At 47.8% G+C, this 24,999-nt stretch overlaps 1 protein-coding gene across 2 annotated transcripts; it reads right to left on the reverse strand.

Annotated features, from left to right (window-relative positions):
* Positions 1-2,472: 2,472 nt before the first annotated feature.
* Positions 2,473-12,960, reverse strand: Set (SET nuclear proto-oncogene). Of its 2 annotated transcripts, none has more exons than XM_040745076.1 (8): positions 12,538-12,960; positions 6,584-6,641; positions 5,858-6,000; positions 5,595-5,698; positions 5,387-5,500; positions 4,854-5,024; positions 4,585-4,731; positions 2,473-4,106 (listed from the first exon to the last, which is right to left on the reverse strand). In XM_040745076.1, exons 1-8 carry the CDS (start codon positions 12,644-12,646, stop codon positions 4,083-4,085), a joined length of 870 nt encoding a protein of 289 aa, XP_040601010.1. In that variant the 5' UTR covers positions 12,647-12,960; the 3' UTR covers positions 2,473-4,082. The 2 variants fall into 2 exon arrangements, with proteins under 2 accessions (XP_040601010.1, XP_040601009.1); XM_040745075.1 differs by lacking the exon at positions 12,538-12,960 and adding an exon at positions 7,992-8,407.
* Between the last annotated feature and the right edge of the window lie 12,039 nt (positions 12,961-24,999).

The following is a 24,999-nucleotide window of genomic DNA, read 5'->3' on the forward strand; positions in this document are numbered from 1 at the left end:
AGGCATGGTGGCACATGCCTTTCAGGCCAGCACTTGGGAGGCAGAAACGGGGTTTCTGAGTCCAATGATAACCTACAGTTCTAGGACAGCCAAGGCCACACAGCAACACTGTTTTGGAAAGTATTTGCACATGTGACTGCAGACTCCCATCCCCATTCCATGGCATTGACTGGATCCCCTGAAATGTTTACAGGTGGCTAAACGCTTCAGTTATCTCTGTGTACTTTTTTTATGCAGGGAGTAGTCAAATGCTGGATTTTGCATAAGCCTGGCAAAACCCTGAAAGGATGCAACCCCCCAGGCCCTCCTATATACTACTTCAGCACCAGGAAGCTGAATTTTGAGATGGTCAGGTGCCTCACATGGAGGAAAAAGAAGTCACTATCCCATTAAGGCATCTGGAAGAGTAAGGTCCAGTAGCACCTACTCCCTACAGGAACTTTCCTCAAATTCTCAGGCAGACAGAGCTAACTGCCCCCCCCATTTTTTGGTTTTTACGAGACAGGGATTCTCTGTATTTTGGAGGCTGTCCGTCCAGTCTGGCCTCAAACTTACAGAGATCCGCCTGCCTCTGCCTCCCGAGTGCTGGGATTAAAGGCGTGCGCCACCACCGCCCGGCTGTTAACTCCTCTTTTACGATACTGGACATCTTCCTATATGTCCTTCTCCCCACTAGTGCAGCTACTCTAAGTCTCTTAGTGCAGACACTACCTATCAAGCCGGGAAACACCCTGAAATTGCTAGGAGTCTTACTCTAATCACAGAACCACGATCTATTAGACCTGATACACAGGAAGCAAACATAGAAACACAGCACACATTCACAGAAAAGCTTTTTATTTTTAATTTTGTTATGTGTTTTTAGCTCCATATCTATGCATCATGTACATGCGAAGAGGTCAGTAGAGTAACAGTTGGTGCTTCAGGATGCTTCCGTGGGTGCTGAGAAATAGACTAGGGTCCTCTGCAAGAGTAACAAGTGCTTTCAAATTCTAAGTCCATCTCCAAAATTTAAACTTTCATATACACTGGCTATGTTCTGGTGGTCCTGGAACTCCTGTAGACCAGGCTGGCCTTGAATTCAAGAGACCAGTATGCCTTCTATCAAAGCAAATGGAGCTTTGAGATTGGTTTCTGTGCAGGCCAGCCTGCCTCTGCCACCACTGAGTAACTGTCATCTACCTCCTCAGGAATGCCTGCAGCTCACTGACTACTGCAGTCACTTGGCTATCCTGTGGGACCCTGAACTGATGACAGATAAACATCTTCAGGAAGTTCTGTGCTGGCAGTGTCTAACGCCCGCCCCCAATCTTGTTTTTGAGACAAGATCACCCTCCTGGAACTCATTTGACTCCTTGTAAAACAGTATGGCCCACTTCGCTAGTTCTCTCATGCCTCATACACCCCCCCCCCCCCCTTTAAGGCCGGCCCAGACACCCTCAGGCATAGCCAAAGTCCAGGAAGCTGTTAGGCTTCCTCATCCCAATCCTTGAAATCCATAATTCCAAGAATAAAGTGACAGTATATAGGGTCAAACTATTACCTTCAAAGACCCCAAAACATGATTCCAGCCCCCCCAGGGAATCATTGAGGAACTGACTTTGTAACTGATGCCTGTAGCTCACACTTGGAACAGAACCACTGTGGCCAAGAAATAAAAATGGCTGGAAAAGATGGCTCAGTTGGAACACTGCCCTTGCAGAGGGACCCAGGAACTCCAGCCCCAGGGAATCCCAATGCCCTCTGTGGGCCTTTCAGAGAACTGCCCCTGGTATAGACATACATAAGCGAAATACTCACATACACATAAAAATTAATGTTACAAGGTCTCCTTGGGTTGTGCCTTTTAACCCAGGACTCAGAAGGCAGAGGCAGGCAGATCTCTGAGTTTGAAGACAGCATGATCCAGAGTTCCAGGGCAGGCTCCAAAGCTACAGAGAAACCCTGTCCTGAAAACCTAAAAGTTACAAGGTAGTAGCACTCTAACTTCCTGAATCCTGGAGTTCACATGCATTATGCTGTTGTAACTGGCTCTTTATAGGACTTTCCTCCCACAACTCCTAGATACTGGGGAAACAAACCAGAATATGCAAAAGCTCAAGAACTATCTAGAGCACAAGGGGAGGCAACACCTTGCCACTCAGGCTAGCTAGAGTGAACACGGTACAGACTGAAAATAAAGTACAACATACTGGTTAAGAAAAAGAAGGAAGGGGTGAGGGATGTAAGTTACTTTAAAACTGGACACACACCCAACTCCACCAACATCCTGGAGTTAGGATTCACAGAAGTCCCAGGTCAGCACCCTCCCTCAATCACCAAGACTATTCAGTCATGTAACATGTCTGAGTCTGGTACATACCTTTTGTATGCGTACCTGGGCCATAATTACCAAATAGCCACAGTACCCCCGGCCATTAAATACACCTTCTAAGCCTCTATAAAACAAGGAGAATGACCCCAGTCCAAAAAAAATCTTTATGTTCCTTTATTGGAGCAAGATTCCTGACGTACACAGTGATGTATTTACTAAACAGAGTCCTGTGCAGAAATAACACACTATCCATCTAGACAGATTTCAGTTACACTTTGCCTATTGATGGGATAGTTCCATTTATAAAGTTTTATACATCAAAAAACTTTTGAATTTGACCAGGCTGTCCATTAATCATCTCTGAAAAAGTGGCATTTAATTAAGCTCTATTTTACATTAAAAAGCTTATGCATCAGGTAGCTTTCCAGAATATTATTCTCTGCACAATGGCGTTGAGCAGACTGAAGCTCTTTATCCACCCAGATGCAGTCACATCTGAGAGCTTCTGCTGCATGCCTGGGACAGAGCACTCCTGACCACCCCATGGACTGCATACTCTGACAGCCCACTTTCTTGGCCAGTTCACACTGCCAATGCTGACATGCAGCTGTCCTTTGTACATAATATCCAGGCAACTAATGGCCCATTTTAAAAAATGCCAAATTGAGATAAAAATCAAGGGTCCAAGTCCATGGCAGCAAACTGTACCCAATCACTCAGTTTTGGACATTAAGACATGGTTCAAATCCCTTTAACTTAGTCTGCATAGCCCTGAGGTCATCCTGCAAAGTGCGTATCAAAAAATTACCAAGTTAGGGAGACAGTTTGACATGTCATTATGCAGGTCAAACTTGGAAGGTCATACTGAGCATCTGCCCTGACAGAAAAGCATCCGGTTCTTTGTGTACACATTGGTTTTATTGTAACAAAGCAACTTGTACACTTCAACATTTAAAAATGAGCATCTTTTTCCTTCCAGTGAAAACCAAAAAAATAAAAAATAAAAAAAATTAAAAGTTACAACAGAGAATGTCAATTCCAAATAAAACCCTACAGGTTCTGTTGATTCTCCCATTGAGTGGCAGGGCTCAAGTCATCGTTAGGAGAGAATTTTATTTTAAAAGTGTCACCTTAAACTGCAAGGATGTCTGTTAAACATCACAATTAAACATGCCAAAGGAGAAGCCATGTTGTCACAATGCCCACTTACCCCCCCAGACACCTCAAACCCACCCTTGCTGACCTTCTATACCCCCCTTTTTTTCTTTTTTTTTTGTTTTTATTAAACAAGAGAAAGTAGACAGATACATGTTGGTAAATGCTAACTGTCTGTATTCACATAGAGACACAGTGTAATCTCTGAGCCCAATATACAGAGAAAGGAAAAAAGCTAGAATTCTATGCACTACTACACAGGGGCCTAGCACCCCTAGCCTCCAGCAGAGCCCAGGGAGCCAGAGGACTTCTCTTTTTTCCCCCACAGAGCACGTTGGTGGTGTTGAAACCATAGTCTGAGACAAGGATAAAAATGAATCTAGAACAGAAGAGTGGAGATTCTTTTCTCGTTGTATTTTGCTCAAGGTATTTCCCCCCAAGTAAGTTGAGAACCATGGTGTTGAGAAGAGACCTCAAAAACAGGGCGACTGAGCACAAGAGGGATCGGGGAAGGGAGGGGAGGGAAATGACCACAACTTGCTCCCAGGGACTGGAGAAAATTAAAAATAAAAGAAAATAAAAAAAGAGGGTTGGAATCCATCAGTCTTCTGTGCTAGTCATCCTCGCCTTCATCCTCCTGAAAGAATAAGTACCAGTCAACCATTAGGGCAAACTCTAAGACTTTTCATTAGCTTCTGGGTACAAAACACGGGGAGGCCCTCAAACACTCCTTGGACAGCACCCAGTTCTCTTAGCCTAATATGAATCATCATTAAGCTACCTCTGGCAGTGAAGGCGTGCCTGCAGATTAAGAGCACTTCAGAACCCTGGTACCCACAGTGGCACAGTCGTCATTAACTTCAATACCAGGGTATCCAATGCCCCCTTCTGATAGTTTCAGGTAAGTTACATGTAGTGCAGAGACATGTAGGCAAATCACCCATACATATAAAAATTTAAAACAAGGGGGGAAAAGATCCAGATGGTAAGACTTCATCTCCCCCAAATCTTCCAATTCTTGTAGCCATTTCCATATTATAATTATATTACATTCTAGTATTATTCATTATATTCTAAATAATCTCCAAAGTCCCTGAAGTCTTATGTTTTCTTACCTCTCCTTCTTCCCCTTCATCATCATCTTCATCTTCTTCACCTTCATCTTCATCCCCTTCTTCATCGATATCTTCCAAGCCTTCTTCTTCTTCATCATCATCGTCATCATCTTCTGCCTCTCCTTCTTCATCATCCATATCAGGAACCTTAAAAAAACCAAGCAAAGGACTTGAAAAGACCGAATTTAAAAAAGCAAAACCAAACAAAACCCAGACAGTGTTCCTTTATGAACACATTCACAACCTCAAGTCAATGAGCATCAACTCACCAAATAGTACTGCAAGGGGTTTGGCCAAATATCATCTTTGATGACCTCTCCTAACTCATCTGCACCCGCGTCAGAATGGTCAGTAAACCAGGTAAAGAAGCTCTCTGGCTCTTCGTGCTGCCTCTTCCTACTGGCCTTATTCTGTGTTTGACTTGAGCGTTTTGTCAAATCCTAAACAAAAACATCAATGTGTGCTATATTAGCTTTATACACCACCAAAATACCCCCGAAGCAAAAGATCACAGTAGAGATCACACATTACTAAGAACAATTATAAAGTGTGCATTTGTAACTGCTTTCACAGAAGGATGTGTATCTTACCAACTGTCTGACTTCATAATAAAATACTTCTACAAGTCAGACCTGTGTCTCCAAAACTGAAAAATGTGTAAGATACTGCACTATGAAAACTTTGTATAACTAGTATTGTATCTGACCTCTACACACTGTAATTTCAGCACTTTCACCCAAAAATATAAGGCACTGAGCACTAGTATTCAACAGACTCAACTAAGCCACTATATATGAAATACCTTTCCAGATTTCCATTTGATTTCAGTGGACTTTGATGATGGATCACCACTCTCATTCAGATGAAATTCTTTGGAGAGAACTTTATTTTCAAAGTAAGGATTTTCATCAAAATACTGTAAAAGATCAAAAGATTAGAAAAATCAATAAACAACTAATAACTAAAGCACATATTCATTTTCATAGGCAAACAGGATGTTAACTACTTACAAAATCTATTCTGTAACCTGATTTAATGTCTTCAAATTCTGTCACTTCAACTCTGGTTAAGTAATGCAGAGCCTCTTCGTCTTCCTCCCCAAGCAGTGCAGACACTAGACAAGCAACTTGGATCAGGTCAAGTTTGAATGGATAATGCTTACAAATTCAGGAACAACTCTGTTCTCTGATACACCCACTGCCCTGGAGACCAATGCCCCTAGAGCACCCCAACTACAGGACAAATGTTCTAACCCTCAGTACAGCTGACCCACCTTGTGGATGGTTGACAAATGTTGTTACCCAAAAATTTGGGATTTTGGCGATCAATTCTGACCTCTTCTGAAAAAATGGCTGGCGGAGTTTGTTATATTTTTGTTCTACTTTCAAAATTTCCTCACTGGCTTGTTCATTAAGTCTGAAAAAATGAAGACATGTTGACTACTATAACGATTGTTATTTGACAAATATAACTTGTTCAAGACTACAAAATATGCTTTTTCACTGGTTTCAGATCTGCAAAAGGTCTATTTATAGACACAGACTCCCTAGCTTACTCCTGAAGACTAGAATAAAAAAATAAAGCAGTAAAGCTAAATATCCAAATTGACACATTTTAGCAACATTGTTGTCCCCCTTGGGGAGTATCTGCATTCCTTGCCCCCAGGCCTCTCTGGGAACCAAAACCGCAGGGCTAACGGCTTGTCTCCAGTAGTGACAACATTGTATTTCAATATACTCCATTTCTGGGCTATCCAGATTGTGTTTCCCAAGTAACACAAAGTATTAAATGAAGTTGTTTAGAAACATGTAACATTTTCCCCACACTTCTCTATGAAAACTGAAAGACACCACCCACCAGGCAAGGAAATTTTGTAGCCTTTAAAAGCAAGTCTCCTTCCACCTGGAGGGCTGAGGTACTGTTTAATCCAGGAATTATGCCCACCAAAAAACAGGATTCTCAAGAAAACATCCATAAGGTGAATTAAATTCTAATTTACCTGTCTATTTCATTTTGTACTTCGTCAATGTGTTCAATTGCTTCTTGCTGTTCTTTTTCTGCAAAACAAAAGGAACACAAGACTCAATACAAGTTACAAAGCTACACTTCCTGATACGATGTGAGCTGTAACAGTGAAACTGTAGAAAAGTGCTTACTACAAAGCATGCTCCCCACGTGTTCAAGCACGCAGTTGACAAATTACTTTCTCATTACTCGACCTCTCACAAATTAAGATATTGGCTAGGCCACTCTGAAAAATGCTTCATTACTGGTTCACTTTTTAAAGAGTTTCATTACAAGGGTCCAATCACCCGCCTTCATTATGAAAGGTGAGGGAAAGGCCTCATTCAGAAATTCTTCGTGTTCATTACTAATCACATTATACACTTGCAATAGAACGGTGCCAGCTGCTAACTTAATGTGGAAACTAATCCATGACAAATTATGATACTACCAACTGGTACAACCGCTCTAAAAACACTGCTCAATTTATTACGACTATCAACAAACACCGACAAAAAGACCAGTCAGTCACCAAACTACCTCAGTCTTAGAATACGAAACTGATTCCAACCCGACCTTACTCCTTCAACCCTGTCCTGAGACTGGTCATCACACGCGGCCGTACAGCATTTCTGAACACTTACTGGGAAAACGCCGTTCCAAAACTAGTAGGGCCCGAGGAGGTAAAGGGGTGTGCTCCTAATTCGTGCCCTTTTGTCCGGTGAGGGCTGCGAAGGCTTTTACAAAGCTAAGTGGGCGTGAAGGGGCCCGACCGCGCGGTCCATTTCCGGTAACTAGCCCTGGGGTCCTGCAGCGGCCCTTTGCTAAAAAGACCCTCCCGGAGAGGACTAGACGTCCTAAGGGCCCTTGGAAGCCCCTGCAGCGCTCGGCCTCCGGGTCAGATTCCTCGCACGCCCGGCGCGCCCGAGTGTGGCTGCCCCACGTGGGGCGTGCTACCCGCGGAGCCCGGAGCATCCTCGCGCCGGCTCCGCGTCGCTACCCCGCCCCAGACCTAAGCTCCCGGTCCCGCCGCGGCGCCGGCTCCGGGCGGGAAGCAGGGTGGCGGGAGGGGCCGGGCCGCAGGGCTGCGTCCGGCCGCACCATGTGGCGGCGGCGGCGGCTGATGGGAGCGAGGCATCATGGCGGAGCACAATAAAGAGAGGCTTCTCGGGAGGGAGGGAGGGGGAGGAGAGCGCGGGCGGGGGAAGGGGGGGTCTCCGCCCGCCGCGCAGGCCGCAGCGCCCCCGCCTCGTCCGCACAGCCCGCCGCCACGGCGCCACCCCGGGCCCGCGCCGCACACAAAAAGGGCGCCGGCTCCGCGGCCGCCGCGCGCCCCCCGCAGCCCCGCGGCCCGGGCCGAAAGATGGCGGCGCGGCCGGGCCCCCGCCGCGCCCGGTCCTCACCTGAGGTCTCGTCGGCCCCGTCGTGGTTGGAGTTGAGCTCCTTTTTACTGGTTTTGGCCGTCGGCGCCGACATGGTGCCCTCCGCGGTCGGGGCGGGGAGCGGGGAGGGGGAGCGAAGGGACGGCCAAGGGGGCGGCCAGCGGCTTCCCCTCACGCCACACGCGCGGCGCCGCTTGCTCCGGCCGCCTCCTCCCGGCGCTCTCTTGCTCGCCCTCCCCCTGGCTGCCTGGCGCTGCCCGCGAGGCCTGACGCCGAGGCAGGCCCGGGCGCGTTGTGGCGGGCCCCCGGCCGGGGCTCTCGCTCAAGGCGGGGAGGCGGCGGCAGCGGCTCGGCTGGACTCCTCGACTCGCGCCCCGCGCTCCGGCTCGCTTCTCGATTGCCCTGAGCCGCCTCCTCCTCCTCCACCTCCTCCTCTTCGCGGCGAGGGGCAGTCGGCAGAGCGCAGGCGCGCTAGGCCTGCGCAAGGCCCGCCCCCGAGCGGAGACGCTCGCGCCGCACAGCTATTGGCTGGGGCCGCGGGCCAGGGGGCGGGGCCGTAGCGGGTGGTGGTGGCGGTGGTGGGGACACTGGGGCCTGGACGAGAGGCGGGAGGAAGCGGCTCCGCGACGCATGGTCCGGCCCCCGCGCGGCGCTCCCCTCCCCCGCTTTCCCCTTCTCCTGCCGACCCGGGACGTTTGCGCGCGGCGGCGGGCGCGCGGCGACCTAAGGGGCGGGGCCTCCTCTCCCCAATACCCGCGCATCACGTGGTGGCTGAGCGGCTTCCCTTTTCGGGGCGGCCGGGGGCGCCAGAGAGGGGGCGCGCGCAGCCCCTCCAAAGTGCAGGCCTTGGGAGTACAGATTACAGTTGTGCACCCCGGGCACCGTAGGTCCGACCTCCCTCTTTGCGGGAGAAAGAAGCACCTCCATCCTTTTTTCTAGATGGAGACACTGCGTTCCCAACTCAAACTCCGGGCTTGTGCGCAAACCTACAAACAGTTCATCTATCCAGTCTACTCACAGGGCCCTGGTGTTATGTACCCTTGGGCCAAGTCAAGCCTCCACTCTGCACTCGATTCTGAAAATTCAAAAGCTGTCACATGTCATACTCAAACAGGGTCACACTAATGTTTAAGTCCTCTGAATGTAGGAAGCGCCATGCTGCCACAGGCCTAATTTAATACCAGGTGTGTCCATCTCAGCAATAAGGCCACAAATGGAGAAATGTTTAGGCTTCTTAAATATCAAAGACTAAAACGGCAAAACCCAGTTTTAGGTTAAAAAGCCCTTAAGCACGATGTTGGGAAGAGGCTTTTCTGCTTAAACAGTTTTCCATGGCTTGAAAAGATAGCAGCTCTCCTCTACCCCAACACGTGGTCCTGGAAAAGACCTCTCTAACTGAGTGGTCTGCAACTTGAGCTTGGGGTAGTCACCCACCTCCCAACATTCCTGTTTTATTATCAGTTCTTAAAGATAAAGCCGTGTGGCTTTAATAGTAAAGACACTCACGGTTGGTGATCAATAAATGTAAAATACACCATGCATACACAATCTCCATCAACTTCAGGAAATTCGCCTAAGCCTTCTGGGGCACCTTCTGCTTAATTCTGTGAATTCCTTTCATCTATTACAATTGGTAAACTTAAACCTGTCAATAGCCCGGCACTGGTGGCGCACGCCTTTAATTCCAGCATTCGGCCAGCCTGGTCTACAGAGCGAGTTCCAGGACAGCTTCCAAAACAATACAGAGAAACCGTCTCGAAAAAAACAAAAAAAAAAAAAAAAAAAACTGTCAACAGCCACTAAGGACTCCAACAGCTCACAGGCACATACAACTGTGGACAGGTGCTTTCTTAAAGAGGGAAACAAACATCTGGCAAAGAAATAACAAAACAGTGGAATAACATTTGTGATCTGTAACATTTGCTAAATGTCCGGTCAAACTTTCACCACGGATCATTTCAAGATAGTCCTGTAAGGTCCTGGCACAGTTGCAAAGAAATTCCACAAACAAAATCAGGAAAGAGACAGGAGACAGGCAGAAAGGTTAGCTGTCAACTCCTGCAAGGCCCACCACACAAGAGCATTCCTATAACCCTCTCCTTCCATACAAAGTAGGTTTTATCTTTCGGTGTTGAGAGTTGAACCTGAGGCCTGGTGCTTACTAGGCAAGTCCTATTACTTAACCACACACCCCCCAGCCTCAAACTGAAGGTAAGATACGAAGTACATTTTATGGATAAAATTAAACCTGAGGTAATGAGTCCGGAAACCTGAGTCTGGTGCTTGCTAAGCTGTCATCGCTGTCCATTCACAAAGCCCCACCTCCAACTGAACTTTACAGAAGGCAAAATCAAGATAAATTACTATTTTTCTTTGTGGGGGGCCTGGAGCGGGCTATGTAGACCAGGATGACTTAAGACTAACTTACTGGTTTTCTTCCAACCCAAAACCCCTCAACATTTTAAAGGTGGCCTAAGAGACACAACTGACATCAATAATGGGCATACACACAAAAACACACCTGCCCTGAGGTTGGTGGCGCACACCTTTAATCCCAGCACTCGGGAGGCACAGGCAGGCGGGTCTCTGTGAGTTCAAGGCCAGCCTGGTCTACAGAGTGAGTTCCAGGACAGCCTCCAAAACAATAGAGAAACCCTGTCTCGATAAACCAAAAAGAATGACAGATCTGTTTCTTTGTATTACTACAAAACATTAAAAATTATTTCTATTTTACATAGTGTTTTGTCCGTGTGTATATAATATAGGTATACCATGTTGCTGCAGATGGAAGGGAGGCCAGGAGAGGATGCTGGCTCCTCCTGGAGCTGGAGTTACAGGTGGTTGTGAGCCACCATGTGCGTGCTGGGAAACTAAATCCAAGTCCTCAGAGCAAGGCCAAAGTGCTCTTAAGCACTGAGCCACCTCTCCAATCTTCTTTTTCTAACTACAGGCCATACCTCATTACAGAGGTTTCACGGTCCATTCCTAGGGCCACTTTCTTTTGTCTAAAAACTGCTATTTTTACCCACAATGTCTGACCCACAGGTTGGTTGGTAACCATTACCTTCTGTAGATCTACAGAAGACCCAAGAGGTTTGAGGGGCCACCTTATGATTAGACAGCGGCCTTCAAGAGGAATGCACAAGCACACTCGGAAATGGTAAACAATGCAGAACGAACAGAGAGAGCGTAAACCAGGCGGTGGTGGCCCACGCCGTTAATCCCAACACTTCCGAGGCAAACAGGTGGATCTCTGTGAGTTCCAGGCCAGTCTGGTCTAAAGAGCAAGTTACGGGACAGGCTCCAAAGCTACAGAAAAACCCTGTCTCGAAAAACCAAAAGGAAAAATGCCAGGTAGTGCCTTTAATCCCAGGATGGCAAAGGGAGGCTGAGTACCAGGTCAACCAGGGCTGCGTACGGAGACCCGGTCTTTACCACTCTGAGGCACAGGGCAGGTCTCTGCCTGCCATTTGAAAGGCGAACGACTAAAACACAGCAAAAGTTAACAGAACCACAGAAGGGCTGAGGTGTGGACTCCACTCGGCGTCTAGTGTCCCTTCCACCCGAGGCACTAAAGTTCAGCCCAACCGACACTTTCCCTCCGCTTCCCTGCGCTGTACCGGACCCAAGCCACTCGGGAAAAGTACCGCACCACGACTCGGAGCTGAGTCTAAGAAACGCAGCCCTCGTGGTCAACAGAGGAAGGGGGAAAAGTGCAGGCACGGAAACCACGGTCTAAGTGGAAAATGGGGAAAGTGCTAGCACGGGGCGGACACTGGGTGCGGTCAACAGGGGCTTCTGATAGGGGCTTAGGCTCAGGGGGAGAAGCTGGAGACCGATCTCCCCTCACTCCGCTTCGGGGCCGAAGGGGAGCGCGGGTTTCCTGACCGAGGACAAGTAGGTGTCCGCGGCCGCAGGCGAGCATGCAGCTCCCAATCGTTTAGGCGACATTGTAGGTGCTACAGGGTGACCACCACGTACAGAACCAGAAGTGGGTGGGGTCCAGGTGGGCAGGGTCCCCGGTACAGGAAGTCTTAGTTTGTACCTGGAGGGCGACCGAGCAAGAGGCTGTCTTACAAGTCTGGGGAGCCGGTCACGTGACTGGCTTTGCTTGGGCAGGATGGGAGAAGGAAGCTGGGAGCCGCACGAGGTGGCAGTAATTCAGGCCGGAGTTGTGGGCTGGCGGCTGCACCAACAGGGAGACCGACCCGGGAGGGCTCGAGACCTCCAGGACTCGGCGTCGGAAGGGCGGGGAGGACTCGAGAGTGGTGGGTGGTGCACTCGCTCGTGCAGAAGCTCGCCAGGAGGGAGTTTGGGGGCTGGGAAGAGCGAGCTGGATCCCACGTGGTGTCACGGGCCAGAGGAAGTCCCCTCCGCACGGGCTTCCCGGTCCCGCGCTTTCTGCTCCCGCTCGTACGTCTGCCTCACTACTCCCCGGGCGCCCCGAGCCGAGAGCCTTTCGGGAGACTTTGTGTGTGTGTGGGGGGGGGTCCCATCTCCAGAAGGATCGGGGCAGAGAAAGGCCAACTAGGATCGATCACCAAGGAAACGCGATGGAGGCACTTACCTCCCTTAGGCAGGCCGAGAGAGGCCGACTTGTCCTCCAGCTTGGCGGCGGGAACCGACTTGGGTTTCTTGGACTGAGGCAGGAGCGCAGATTGCCGTTTCGGGGCCATGGCACCAGGGAAGTGGCGAGGGGAAGCCGGCGGCCCGAGCCTCGGCGCGCAGAGGAGGAAGAGAGTGGCAGGGGCTGGAGCGACCTCAGGTGCGGGAGGTGGAAGCCGGCCTCGCAGCCGCCCTGCCCGCGGGGGATATTTACATGACAGTGGGACACACACCCCCACGCCCCTTCTCCCGGCCTCCTCGCCCTCCCTCCAATCAGCAGAAACTTCTTTGAGTCCCTCCCGGCGGGGGCTGCCCTGCGTTGGAGGAGGGGGCGGCTTCTGGAGCCGCGCAGGGGCTGCTTTGAACCCAGACTGGCCCGGGAAGCCCGCGGCAGGCGGCCCTGCCCGCCCCCGGAGCCCCTGCGCGGCGCTGCCCGGCCCCCATCGAGAGTCCTTCCCCTTTCCCTCCACCCCCCGGCTTGGTCTCCAGCAGACTTAGGTCGTGCTGTTGCCTCACCTCAGCCTGGGACATTCTTCACTCTCCCCAACCCCCCCTACTCGTTGGTCTGGCTAGACTCCTTCCCAGCCTGCAGATCGCCGCTTGGGAGGGCAGAGAAGTGTTGGAAGAAAAGGGGTTCTCAGGCGAGAATTACAAAAATCGCGGCGGGGGAGGGGGAAAAAAAGACTTGGCGCACCCATTCCATTTACCCAAAAGGGCTTGAGTCAGAGAAGTAGAATGCGCTGGCTCAGCCTACAGTCTTTTTGTTGTTGTTGTTGTTGTTTGGTTTGGTTTTTTTTTTTAGACAGGGTCTCTCTCTGTATAACCGCTCAGGCTGTCCTGGAACTCGCTCTGTAGGTCAGACTGGCCTCGAACTCACAGAGATCCGCCTGCCTCAGTGCTAGGATTAAAGGCGTGCACCACCACCGCCCGGCTTGTTTTTGTTTTTTGATTTTTCAAGACCAGTCTGGCCTGTAACTCAAGAGACCCGCCTGACTTTGCCTCCCGAATGCTGGGATTAAAGGCGTGCACTACCATGTCCGCCTTTTAGGCTGTAAATTTAGCTCTTAGAAATTGAGGCTGGAGGATCGCAGGTTTCACACAAGCCTGGACCACAGTGCAAAACCCTGCCCCAAACCCCGAACATTTCTGTGCATGCTCATGTGTGGTGCTGCTGATGGAGCCTAGGCCTCCAGCGCGCTACCACGCTGCTACACCTTGCTCCTGTGGGGAAGATTCCAGAGCACCTGGCATGGGTGGCACAGGCCTTTAATCTCTGCATTCAAGAGACAGAGGCAGCCAAATCTCTGATTGTTAGGCCAGCCTGGTCTACAGAGGGAGATCCAGGACAGCCAGGGCTGTTATAAAGAAACCCACCTTTAAAAAAAAAAAAAGAAAAGAAAAAAGCCGGGCACTGGTGGCTCAAACCCCAGCACTCAGGAGGCAGAGGCTGGCAGATTTCTGAGTTTGAGGAGCTGGACAGATTGATTGAGAGGGCTGAGCAGATAGTGTTTGCTGTCAAGCCTGAGGACCTCAGTTCTGTCCCCAATTCTTCCATCACGCACCATGTGGTACACACAGCACAATCACACATTTTTTTTAATCTTCTGCCTGCATGTGTCTCTGCAGGCCAGAAGAGGGCACCAGACCTCATTATGGATGATTGTGAGCCACCATGTGGTTGTAGAAATTGAACTCAGGACCTTTGGAAGGGAAGTCAGTGCTCTTAACCTCTAAGCCATCTCTCCAGCCCCACAATCACACAATTTTATTTTTAATTTTTTTTGTTTTTGTTTTTAGTTTTGAGACAGGGTTTCTCTGTATTGTTTTGGAGGCTGTCCTGGAACTTGCTCTGTAGATCAAAACTGGCCTCGAACTCACAGAGATCCGCCTGCCTCTGCCTCTGGAGTACTGGGATTAAAGGCGTGTGCCACCAATGCCTGGCTATTTTTAATTTTTCTGTGAGACAGTTTCATGATATAGTTTTGGCTGACCTGGAGCTTACTATGTAGACCAGGCTGGCCTCTAACTCAAGGTATCTATCCGCCTGCCTCTGGCATGAGTTACAGAATCAGGCCAGGCTTGGTGGATCACATTTGTAATTCTTTGGTCCAGGAGGCTGAAACAGGATTGAAGGAGCATGGTGACCAACCTGGCTTACACAGTAAGAACTTGTCTCAAGAAGAGGGTTGGGGATGACAGGATGACTCGGCAGATAAAGGCTGACTGCATGGGTTTGTTCCCCAGGACCTAAATGGTGGAGGAGACCACACCATCAATGTGATCCATGTGCACATTCACATACACATGACAAATAACATAAAACAAAGTAAATGTAACTTAAAGACTTTAGGGCTGGCGAGATGGCCCAGAGGTTAAGAGCGCTGACTGCTTTTCTAGGGTAGCCAAGGTCCATTTCTAGACCTTCATGTCATTCACAAGCACTGTATCTCCAGGCCCAGGGGATCCTCTTCTGGTCTTCAGAGCCAACAGGCACGTGGTTGGCACACATGTATTCAAAGCACTCATGCACATGTAACATAAAAATAATTGAAAATTTTTCTCTTCTTTTGGTTTTTCAAAACAAGGTTTCCTCTGTGTAGCTCAGGAGCCTGTCCTGGAACTTGCTTTGGAGACCAGACTGGCCTGCCTCTGCCTCCCGAGTGCTGGGATTAAAGGTGTGCACCACCAATGCCCGGCAAAAATATTTTTTAAAAGATTTTTTTAGATGTTTTATTTATTATGTATACAGTGTTCTGCCTGCATGTATGCCTTCGGGCCTGAAGAGGGCACCAGATCTCATTACGAATGGCTGTGAGACATCAAGTGGTTGCTGGGAATTGAACTCAGGACCTCTAGAAGAGCAGCCAGTGCTCTTAACCTCTGAGCCATCTCTCCAGGCCCTTTTTTGAGGCAGGATTTTTTCTCTGTGGCTTTGGAGACTGTCCTGGAACTAGCTTTTGTGGACCAGGCTGAGCTGGAACTCACAGAGATCCGCCTGCCTCTGCCTCCCGAGTGCTGGGACTAAAGGCATGTGCCACCACCGCCTGGCTTCTGAAAATATTTTTTTAAAGATTTATTTATTTATTACATATACAGTGTTCTGCCTACATGCCAGAAGAGGACACCAGATTGAATTGTAGATGGTTGTGAGCTACCATGTGGTTGCTGGGAATTGAACTCTAGACCTCTGGAATAGCAGTCAGTGCTCTTAACCTCTGAGCCATCTCTCCAGCCCCTGAAAATATTTTTTAACATGTATTTTATGTGTATGTGTGTACCTAACTATATGTATGTGTATCACATATATGCTGAAGCCCTCAGAGTTCAGAAGAGGCACTGGATCTCCTGCAAGTGGCATTGCGAATGTTTGTGAACCACAGTGTGGGTGCTGGGAACTGAACCCCACCCTTTTTTTTTATTTTTGAGGCAGAGTTTCTCCGAGGCTTTTGGAGGCTGTCCTGCAACTCACTCTGTAGACCAGGCTGGCCTTAAACTCACAGAGATCCGCCTGCCTCTGCCTCCCGAGTGCTGGGAGGGATTAAAGGCATTCGCCACTAACACCCGGCTGAACCCCACCCTTTTCAAGAGCAATAAGTGCTTTAAAATACTGAGCCTTCTTTCCAGACACATAATTAAATTTGTTTCAGTTAAATGAAAAGCATACCATCCTTTAGACTGAGGGTGTGGCTCAGATGGTAGGATATTAGCCCAAATGGGCACAAAGCCCTGGATTCCATTCTCAGCACTGCCCAATTCTGACTAGTCATGTATGCCCATAATCCTAGCACTAGGGAGATAGAATCAAGATGATCAAAGTATCAAGATCTCGGGCTGGAGAGATGGCTCAGAGGTTAAGAGCACTGACTGCTCTTCCAGAGGTCCTGAGTTCAATTCCCAGCAACCACATGGTGGCTCACAACCATCGGTAATGAGATCTGGTGCCCTCTTCTGGCCTGCAGGGACACATGCAGACACAATACTGTGTACATAATAAATAAATAAAACTTAAGAAAAAACAAAAAAAAACCTCTGTGAGTTCGAGGCCAGCTACAGAGCGAGTTCCAGGACAGCCTCCAAAGCCACAGAGAAACCCTGTCTCGGAAAAAAAAAAAAAAAGAAAAAAGAAAAGAAAAGAAAGACCCTGCAAAATAGAAAAAAATGACTTTAAAAATTAAAAAAAAAATTTCCAAGATCTCCATAGAGAGCACACAGCCAGCCTGGGACACAGGAAAACCTGTCCCCAAAATACAAAGATAGCCCGGCAGTGGTGCACGTACTTTCATCCCAGCACTCAGGAGGCAGAGGCAGGAGGATCTCTGTGAGTTTGAGTCCAGTCTGGTCTACAAAGTGAGTTCCAGGACAGGCTCCAAAACTACACAGAGAAACCCTATCTCAAACCAACCCCTCAAAAAAAGAGAGGTCTTTGCTGGTCCAGAACTGAATTCACTATGTAGATCAGGCTGACCTCAAACTCACAAAGATGCACTTGTGCAGCCTTGAAAATCTTTAAAAGCAAAATAAGCTGGGCATGGTGGAACATGCCTTTAATCATAGAGCCAAGTGGATCTCTGAGTTCTAAGCTAGCTTAGTTTATAAAGCAAGTTCCAGACCAGCCAGAGCTACCCAATGAAACTTTTCAAAGAACTGAGCTTGGGCAAGCTTTAAAACCTAGCACTCAAGAGGCAGAGGCAGGTGAATCTCTGTGAGTTTGAAGACAGTGTGGTATACAACGCAAGCTTCAGGACAGCTAGGACTGGTATATAGAGAAACCCTGTCTCAAAAAGCCAAAAACCAAACCAAACCATCCAAAAACAAACAGAACAAAACAAAATTTGGAAGTACATTTTACATACAAAAATACTAAACTGATAAACATTTTCTCAAATATTATAAAAATATTTAACTTAGATTGTTATTTACTGCTTTTTTTCCTTTTTTTTTTTTTTTTTTTTTTGGTTTTTGAGACAGGGTTTCTCTCTATTGTTTTGGAGGCTGTCCTGGAACTCACTCTGTAGACCAGGCTGGCCTGGAACTCACAGAGATCCGCCTGCCTCTACCTCCCAAGTGCTGGGATTAAAGGCGATGCAACGACTGTCCAGCTCTTTGCTATTTTTTTTCCCGAGACAGGATTTCTCTGTGGCTTTGGAGCCCATCCTGGAACTAGCTCTTGTACACCAGGCTGGTCTCGAACTCATAGAGATCCACCTGCCTCTGCCTCCTGAGTGCTGGGATTAAAGGCATGCTCCACCGCCGCCCGGCTCTCTTTGTGATTTTTAATTGAGGAAGACCCAGTAAAATGTTTGGACACAGGGAAGTCACTCTGACATTTTGATTCTTTTTATTTATTTATTTATTTTATTTATTTTTTTTCTTCGAGACAGTTGGTTCTCTCTTCCTCCCATGTGGGTCCCAGGGTTCCAATTCAAGGGGTCAGACTTTAGTCACTGAGTCAGCTTGCCAACTATACTTTTTTTTTAATTAAAAAAAGTTTTATATTTTAAAATTAGATTCACTCATTTTTATATGTGAATTTCATACCTGAATGTATGTATGTGTGTGACCCCATACAGTTAGTTGCCCAAGGAGGTCAGAAGAGGGCTTTGGATCCGCTGGAACTGTAGTTACAGATGGTTGTGAACTACCACGTGGGGAATCAAAACTGGGGAATCGAGCCGGGCCTTGGTGGTGACGCACACCTTTGACCCCAGCGCTCCGGAGGCAGAGGCAGGCGGATCTCTGTGAGTTTGAGACCAAGCCTGGTCTATCAAGCAAGTTCCAGGACAGCCTCCAAAACAATACAGAGAAACCCTGTCTCAAAAAACAAAAAACAAACAAAAAAAGAATTTGATAACAGCCTAATATGGTGGTGTACACCTTGAATCCCAGGACTCAGGTGTGTGAGGAGCCGCCCTCGCTATCGCTATTGCCGTTAGAAGATGGCGCTGACATCCACTGTCAGTTGGAGTTAACTGTCGCTGTCAGTTGGAGTTAACTGTCGCTGTCAGTTGGAGTTAACTGTCGCTGTCAGTTGGAGTTAACCGTTTAAACTGTGCCTCTCCCGTGACGTCATCTGGGGTGATGTGCAAACCACCAATCCCGGCTCTACACATCTCACTCGGAGCTCCTAGGCTTATATAAGGGGCTGGGTTTCTTAGCTTGGGGTCTCCCTCTAAGAAGCTGATCATCTATCTCTCAAGATGCATTAAAGCTTTACTGCAGAAGGATCCGAGTGTTCTGCGTCGTTCTTGCTGGCGAGACGGTAGCGCGGGACATCTGGTGCCGAAACCCGGGAACTCTTCAACATCGCCGGCGCCGCGGGAGACCCCTCGGAAGACGGGGCGGATTCAGAACTGCAGGGACGTAGGTTCAGAGAGGTATGCTTTATCCTGAACAACCCTTTTCTCGACTTTGGCCTTAGTTTGTCATCACCGTGGGACGGGTCAGTGGAGGCTTTGGTGCTAGTCCTGTTTGTCCTTCTCCTTCATCGTGGCTGGTGCTGACAGAACGGCGCTGTCCATCTGGCGCTGTCCGTCTGGCGCTGTCCGTCTGGCGCTGTCCATCTGGCGCTGTCCATCTGGCGCTGTCAGTCTGGTGCTGTCAGTCTGGTGCTGTCAGTCTGGTGCTGTCAGTCTGGTAACGGAGTTGAGCGCGTTTTTTAGATAAGCTGTCAGCGCGATGGGGTCGTCACAGTCAGTGGTTACAGCCTTACAGACTGTGCTAAAACAAAGAGATCTTAAAATTGCACCACGAACACTTCAAAATTTTGTGAAGGAGGTAGATAGAGTGGCACCATGGTATGCTTGTTCCGGGTCCCTCACTGTGGCCTCATGGAACAAGCTAGGTAAAGAACTAGACAGGAAGCATGCAGAAGGAGATCTCTGCTTAGGTACCAAAGCCATTTGGAAGCTAGTTAAAAACTGCTTGGAGGATGAGGCCTGTCACCCTGCTATAATAGAAAGTCAGGGAACCTTAGAGGAAGTTCAGGATAGCATGTCAGAAACTGAACGGAGTGAGAGAATGGGAGCTCGCAAAAGAAAAGACATGTCTAAGAAAAAGGCCCTCCCCAGGAAGTTAAGAAAGGGGGAGAGAAAGAAGGGAGTTATCATTCACCCCTTAACAAATCTAAGAAAAAGAAAAAGCCAGAATCTAGTCTATACCCTGCAGTAGAGCTAGAAGCCTTGGAGCTAGATAATTCTGATTCTGACACTCTGGATTCTAGCGAAGAAGGTGGTCTAGAGGAGGAGGTGGCACGGTATGAGGAAAAAGATATCACCCTGATAGACACCGGCCACTGAAAACAAAATGAATGTGAGGCCACCGCCTATAAATCCGGCGGGCTCACGCCCTCAGCGCCTCCGCCATATGAGCTTCGGCTGAATACTGGTACTGACTCCTTTTTACCTTTAGAGGAACGGAGAAAAATACAAATGGCTTTTCCAGTATTCGAGAATGTGGAAGGCGGAAGAGTACATACCCCCGTAGATTACAATCAAATTAAAGAATTGGCCGAATCCGTTCGTAATTATGGGGTCAATGCTAACTTTACCACATTACAGGTGGAAAGGCTTGCTAATTTTGCCATGACTCCCACTGACTGGCAAACGACAGTGAAAGCAGTGCTTCCCAACATGGGACAATACATGGAATGGAAGGCTCTCTGGTATGATGCAGCCCAGGCACAAGCTAGAGTTAATGCCACGGCTGAAGATGAGAATCAGAGGCAGTGGACATTTGAAATGCTGACAGGTCAGGGTCAACATGCCCTTAATCAAACCAACTACATCTGGGGCGTCTATGGTCAGGTGTCGGCCGCCGCTATTAAAGCATGGAAGGCCCTCACAAAAAGGGGAGAGTCCAGTGGACACCTTACAAAGATTGTCCAAGGACCCCAAGAGCCATTTTCAGACTTTGTGGCCAGAATGACAGAGGCCGCCAGTCGCATCTTTGGTGATTCAGAACAAGCTATGCCCCTGATTGAGCAACTTGTCTATGAACAAGCAACCCAGGAATGTCGAGCGGCTATCGCCCTCGCAAAAGCAAAGGTTTACAAGATTGGCTCAGAGTGTGCAGGGAGCTGGGGGGACCCCTAACCAATGCAGGACTAGCTGCCGCCATTTTACAAACGCACAGGTATAGAGATTTATCTAATCGAAAAGCTTGTTTTAATTGTGGGAGAATGGGGCACCTTAAGAAAGATTGTCAAGCCCCTGAAAGAACAAGAGAATCGAAGCTTTGCTATCGTTGTGGTAAAGGTTATCATAGGGCTAGCGAATGCAGGTCAGTCCGGGATGTAAAAGGGAGGCTTCTGCCCCCTATTGAAGATTTCCAAGGTACCCCAATCAAAAAACGGGTCACGGGGCCCATGGTCCCAGGGCCCTCAGAAATATGGGAACCAATTACTCATGCCCCAAATGAATGTTCAACCGGTCCCAGTCCATTCCCCTGGACCTTTGCCCCCTGCCACCATTGGGCTTATTCTGGGCCGTGGCTCCTTAACTTTACAGGGACTCATTATATATCCTGGGATTGTTGACCCATATCATAAAGAGGAGATTCAAGTTCTCTGTTCTAGCCCTCGGGGTGTATTTTCTATAAAGCAGGGAGATAGAATTGCACAACTGGTGTTGCTGCCCTCCCTCGGGGATGGAGAAACCTACACTTTACAAAAAAGGGCTATGGGATCTTCTGGAAGTGATTCAGCCTATCTGGCTATACCCCTAAATGAGAGACCTACAATAAAATTGTTAATTAATGGAAAAGAATTTGAAGGGATAATGGATTCGGGAGCAGACAAAAGCATTATTTCACTCCATTGGTGGCCGAAGTCTTGGCCCACTGTTGTTTCATCTCATTCTCTACAAGGTCTTGGATACCAGTCCTCTCCTGCCATCAGTGCCTCAGCCTTAACCTGGCGGGATGCTGAAGGCAAACAGGGATGTTTTACCCCCTATGTGTTGCCACTCCCTGTAAATTTATGGGGACGAGATGTGTTACAAGCCATGGGCATGACCCTAACTAATGAATACTCCCCCAGGCATCAGCCATTATGGCAAAGATGGGGTATACAAATGGTAGAGGCTTGGGTAGGCAAGAACAAGGCAGAATAAAACCCATTACACAACACGGAAATCGGGGTAGAAAAGGACTGGGTTTTATTTAGGGGCCGTTGAGGCTTCACGACCCATACCATGGAAAACAGAGGAGCCGTTATGGGTCTCTCAATGGCCTCTATCCTCTGAAAAATTAGAGGCTGTCACAAGATTAGTGCAAGAACAGGAACGGCTGGGGCATCTAGAGCCTTCTACCTCCCCATGGAATACACCAATTTTTGTTATTAAGAAGAAATCTGGGAAGTGGAGATTACTCCACGACCTGCGGGCCATTAACAATCAGATGCATCTTTTTGGCCCTGTTCAAAGAGGCCTTCCTTTGCTTTCTGCACTTCCTCAAGATTGGAAGCTTATTATTATAGATATTAAGGATTGTTTCTTCTCTATTCCACTTTACCCACGGGATAGACCAAGGTTTGCCTTCACTATCCCTTCTCTTAATCATATGGAACCAGACAAGAGATTTCAGTGGAAGGTACTGCCGCAAGGCATGGCCAATAGCCCAACAATATGTCAGCTATATGTGCAGGAGGCTTTGGAGCCAATTAGGAAGCAATTTACATCTTTAATCGTTATCCATTATATGGACGATATTCTTATTTGTCACAAAGAGTTAGATGTTTTACAAAAGGCTTTTCCCATGCTGGTGGCTGAATTAAAACAGTGGGGATTAGAGATTGCCTCAGAAAAGGTTCAAATTGCAGATACAGGCCTCTTTTTGGGCTCAAAGATTACTCCCAAAAATATAGTTCCTCAGAAAATAGAAATTCGCAAAGACCACTTACAAACATTAAATGATTTTCAGAAACTTCTGGGAGATATAAATTGGTTGAGGCCCTTTTTAAAAATTCCATCTGCTGATCTAAAACCCTCTTCGATCTCCTGGAGGGTGAGCCTCATATCTCCTCACCCAGAAAATTTACCCCTGCCGCCCACCGAGCCTTACAGATGGTGGAAGAGGCCTTACAGGAAGCACAATTACAACGAATTGAGGAGTCACTACCTTTTAATCTGTGTGTTTTTAAGACAGCTCAATTGCCAACTGCAGTCCTGTGGCAACATGGACCATTACTTTGGATTCATCCAAATGCTTCCCCTGCTAAGATTATTGACTGGTACCCTGATGCTGTTGCACAGCTCGCGCTTCGCGGAATAAAAGCAGCTGTTACACATTTTGGCAGGGATCCTGATTCCTTGATTGTGCCTTATACTGCTGCACAAGTTCAGACCTTGGCAGCCACATCTAGTGATTGGGCAGTTTTAGTTACTTCCTTTTCAGGACAAATTGATAATCATTTTCCAAAGCATCCAATTTTACAGTTTGCCCTAAACCAGGCTATAGTGTTTCCACAAGTGACAGCTAAAGACCCACTCCCAGATGGGACTGTGGTGTACACTGATGGATCAAAAACTGGTATGGGAGCTTATGTGGTCAAGGATAGGGTTATATCTAAACAATATAATGAAACTTCACCTCAAGTTGTAGAATGTCTGATAGTACTGGAGGTTCTTGAGGCTTTTCCAGGACCCCTCAATATTGTATCAGATTCCTCTTATGTGGTTAATGCAGTTAATCTCCTTGAGATAGCTGGAATAATAAGATCCTCCAGCAGAGTTGCTAACATCTTTCAGAAGATACAAGCTGCCTTGTTAAATAGGAGATTTCCTGTTTTCATTACCCATGTCCGAGCACATTCTGGACTCCCAGGTCCCATGTCCTTAGGGAATGACTTAGCGGACAAGGCTACAAAGCTGGTGGCCGCTGCCTTGTCTACCCATGCACAAGCAGCAAAAGAATTCCATAAGCGCTTTCATGTGACGGCTGAGACCTTGCGCCGTCGTTTTGCTCTATCCAGGAAAGAGGCTAGGGAAATTGTTACTCAATGCCAGAATTGCTGCGAATTCTTACCTACTCCCCACATGGGAATAAACCCACGTGGCATTAGACCATTGCAGATGTGGCAGATGGATGTTACTCATATTCCCTCTTTTGGAAGGCTTCAATATGTTCATGTTTCTGTTGACACCTGTTCTGGCGTAATGTTTGCCACACCCCTAACAGGGGAAAAGGCCTCATATGTGATTCAACATTGCCTTGAGGCCTGGAGTGCTTGGGGAAAACCCAGAATTTTAAAAACAGACAATGGACCAGCATATACCTCTCAAAAATTCCGACAGTTTTGTCGGCAAATGGATGTTACCCATCTAACTGGCCTACCTTATAACCCTCAAGGACAGGGCATTGTGGAACGTGCCCATCGTACACTCAAATCATATCTGATTAAACAAAAGGGGAGTATTGAGGATGTTCTACCCTCGGTACCAAGAGTTGCTGTATCCATGGCACTTTTTACCCTTAATTTCTTGAACTGTGATGCCCAAGGCCACACTGCGGCTGATCGCCACAGTTTAGAGCCTGATAGGCCAAAAGAAATGGTAAAATGGAAAGATGTCTTGACTGATCTCTGGAAAGGCCCGGATCCTATTCTTATAAGATCCAGGGGAGCTGTGTATGTTTTTCCACAGGAGGAAGAAAACCCCCTGTGGATCCCTGAAAGACTCACTCGAAGAGCTCCTTCACAACTCCAGAATAAGAAGGATGGAGGCCAAGTGGGTGATGAAGACTCTCCTACTCGGGATGATGGTTCCTAGTATGATGGGAGAGTTACGGTGGGCCATCATGTCTACCTTCCCCTACCGATGCCAGTGATGCAGAATGCCCAGGTGTTCCCTAGATTTTTCACAAATAATAGAGAGTTGGGGCTTGCCTTTTTGCCTTTAGATCCTCAGATACAGAGTTTTCAGGATGAGAGAACCTTGTCATTAGTAGGAAGCTTGTGCTTTACTGTGATTTCTTCATTAAAGGATAATTTTATTCATATGGATCCAGAAAGATCTAATGCTAATCCTTTTGAATTAATGGAAGCTGTACTGATCTTTCTCCTATGATAGTGAGAAGGGACAGATTACTTTTGATTGGAAAGGGGCATTAGGCAACAGTCTGAGTGAGGGACAGAGCTCTGGATCATCTGATTGGTCCTCCTCCAATGTTAAGTATACCCCTTTTAAGAGAACTAATTATTCAGCTGCCCTTTATTTGGGTTGTGAGTAATGATACCTTAGGTAAGAATCAGAAAGAAATAAATTGTTCTGCTTAGAATTGTTTTTATGCATTATGCTGGGATGCTATTAAGCACCCTTTTGCTTTGGTAATGCGCATGCCTCGATTTATTCCAGCTCCTGTTGAGGCGCCAAGTAATTTGAGTTTGTTTAGGGAAAAGCGAGATTTTTGGGATCTCTGCTATTATTGTGGG

This window comes from Mesocricetus auratus, unplaced genomic scaffold (assembly GCF_017639785.1).
Source record: "Mesocricetus auratus isolate SY011 unplaced genomic scaffold, BCM_Maur_2.0 Super-Scaffold_100004, whole genome shotgun sequence".
Taxonomy (NCBI): domain Eukaryota; kingdom Metazoa; phylum Chordata; class Mammalia; order Rodentia; family Cricetidae; genus Mesocricetus; species Mesocricetus auratus.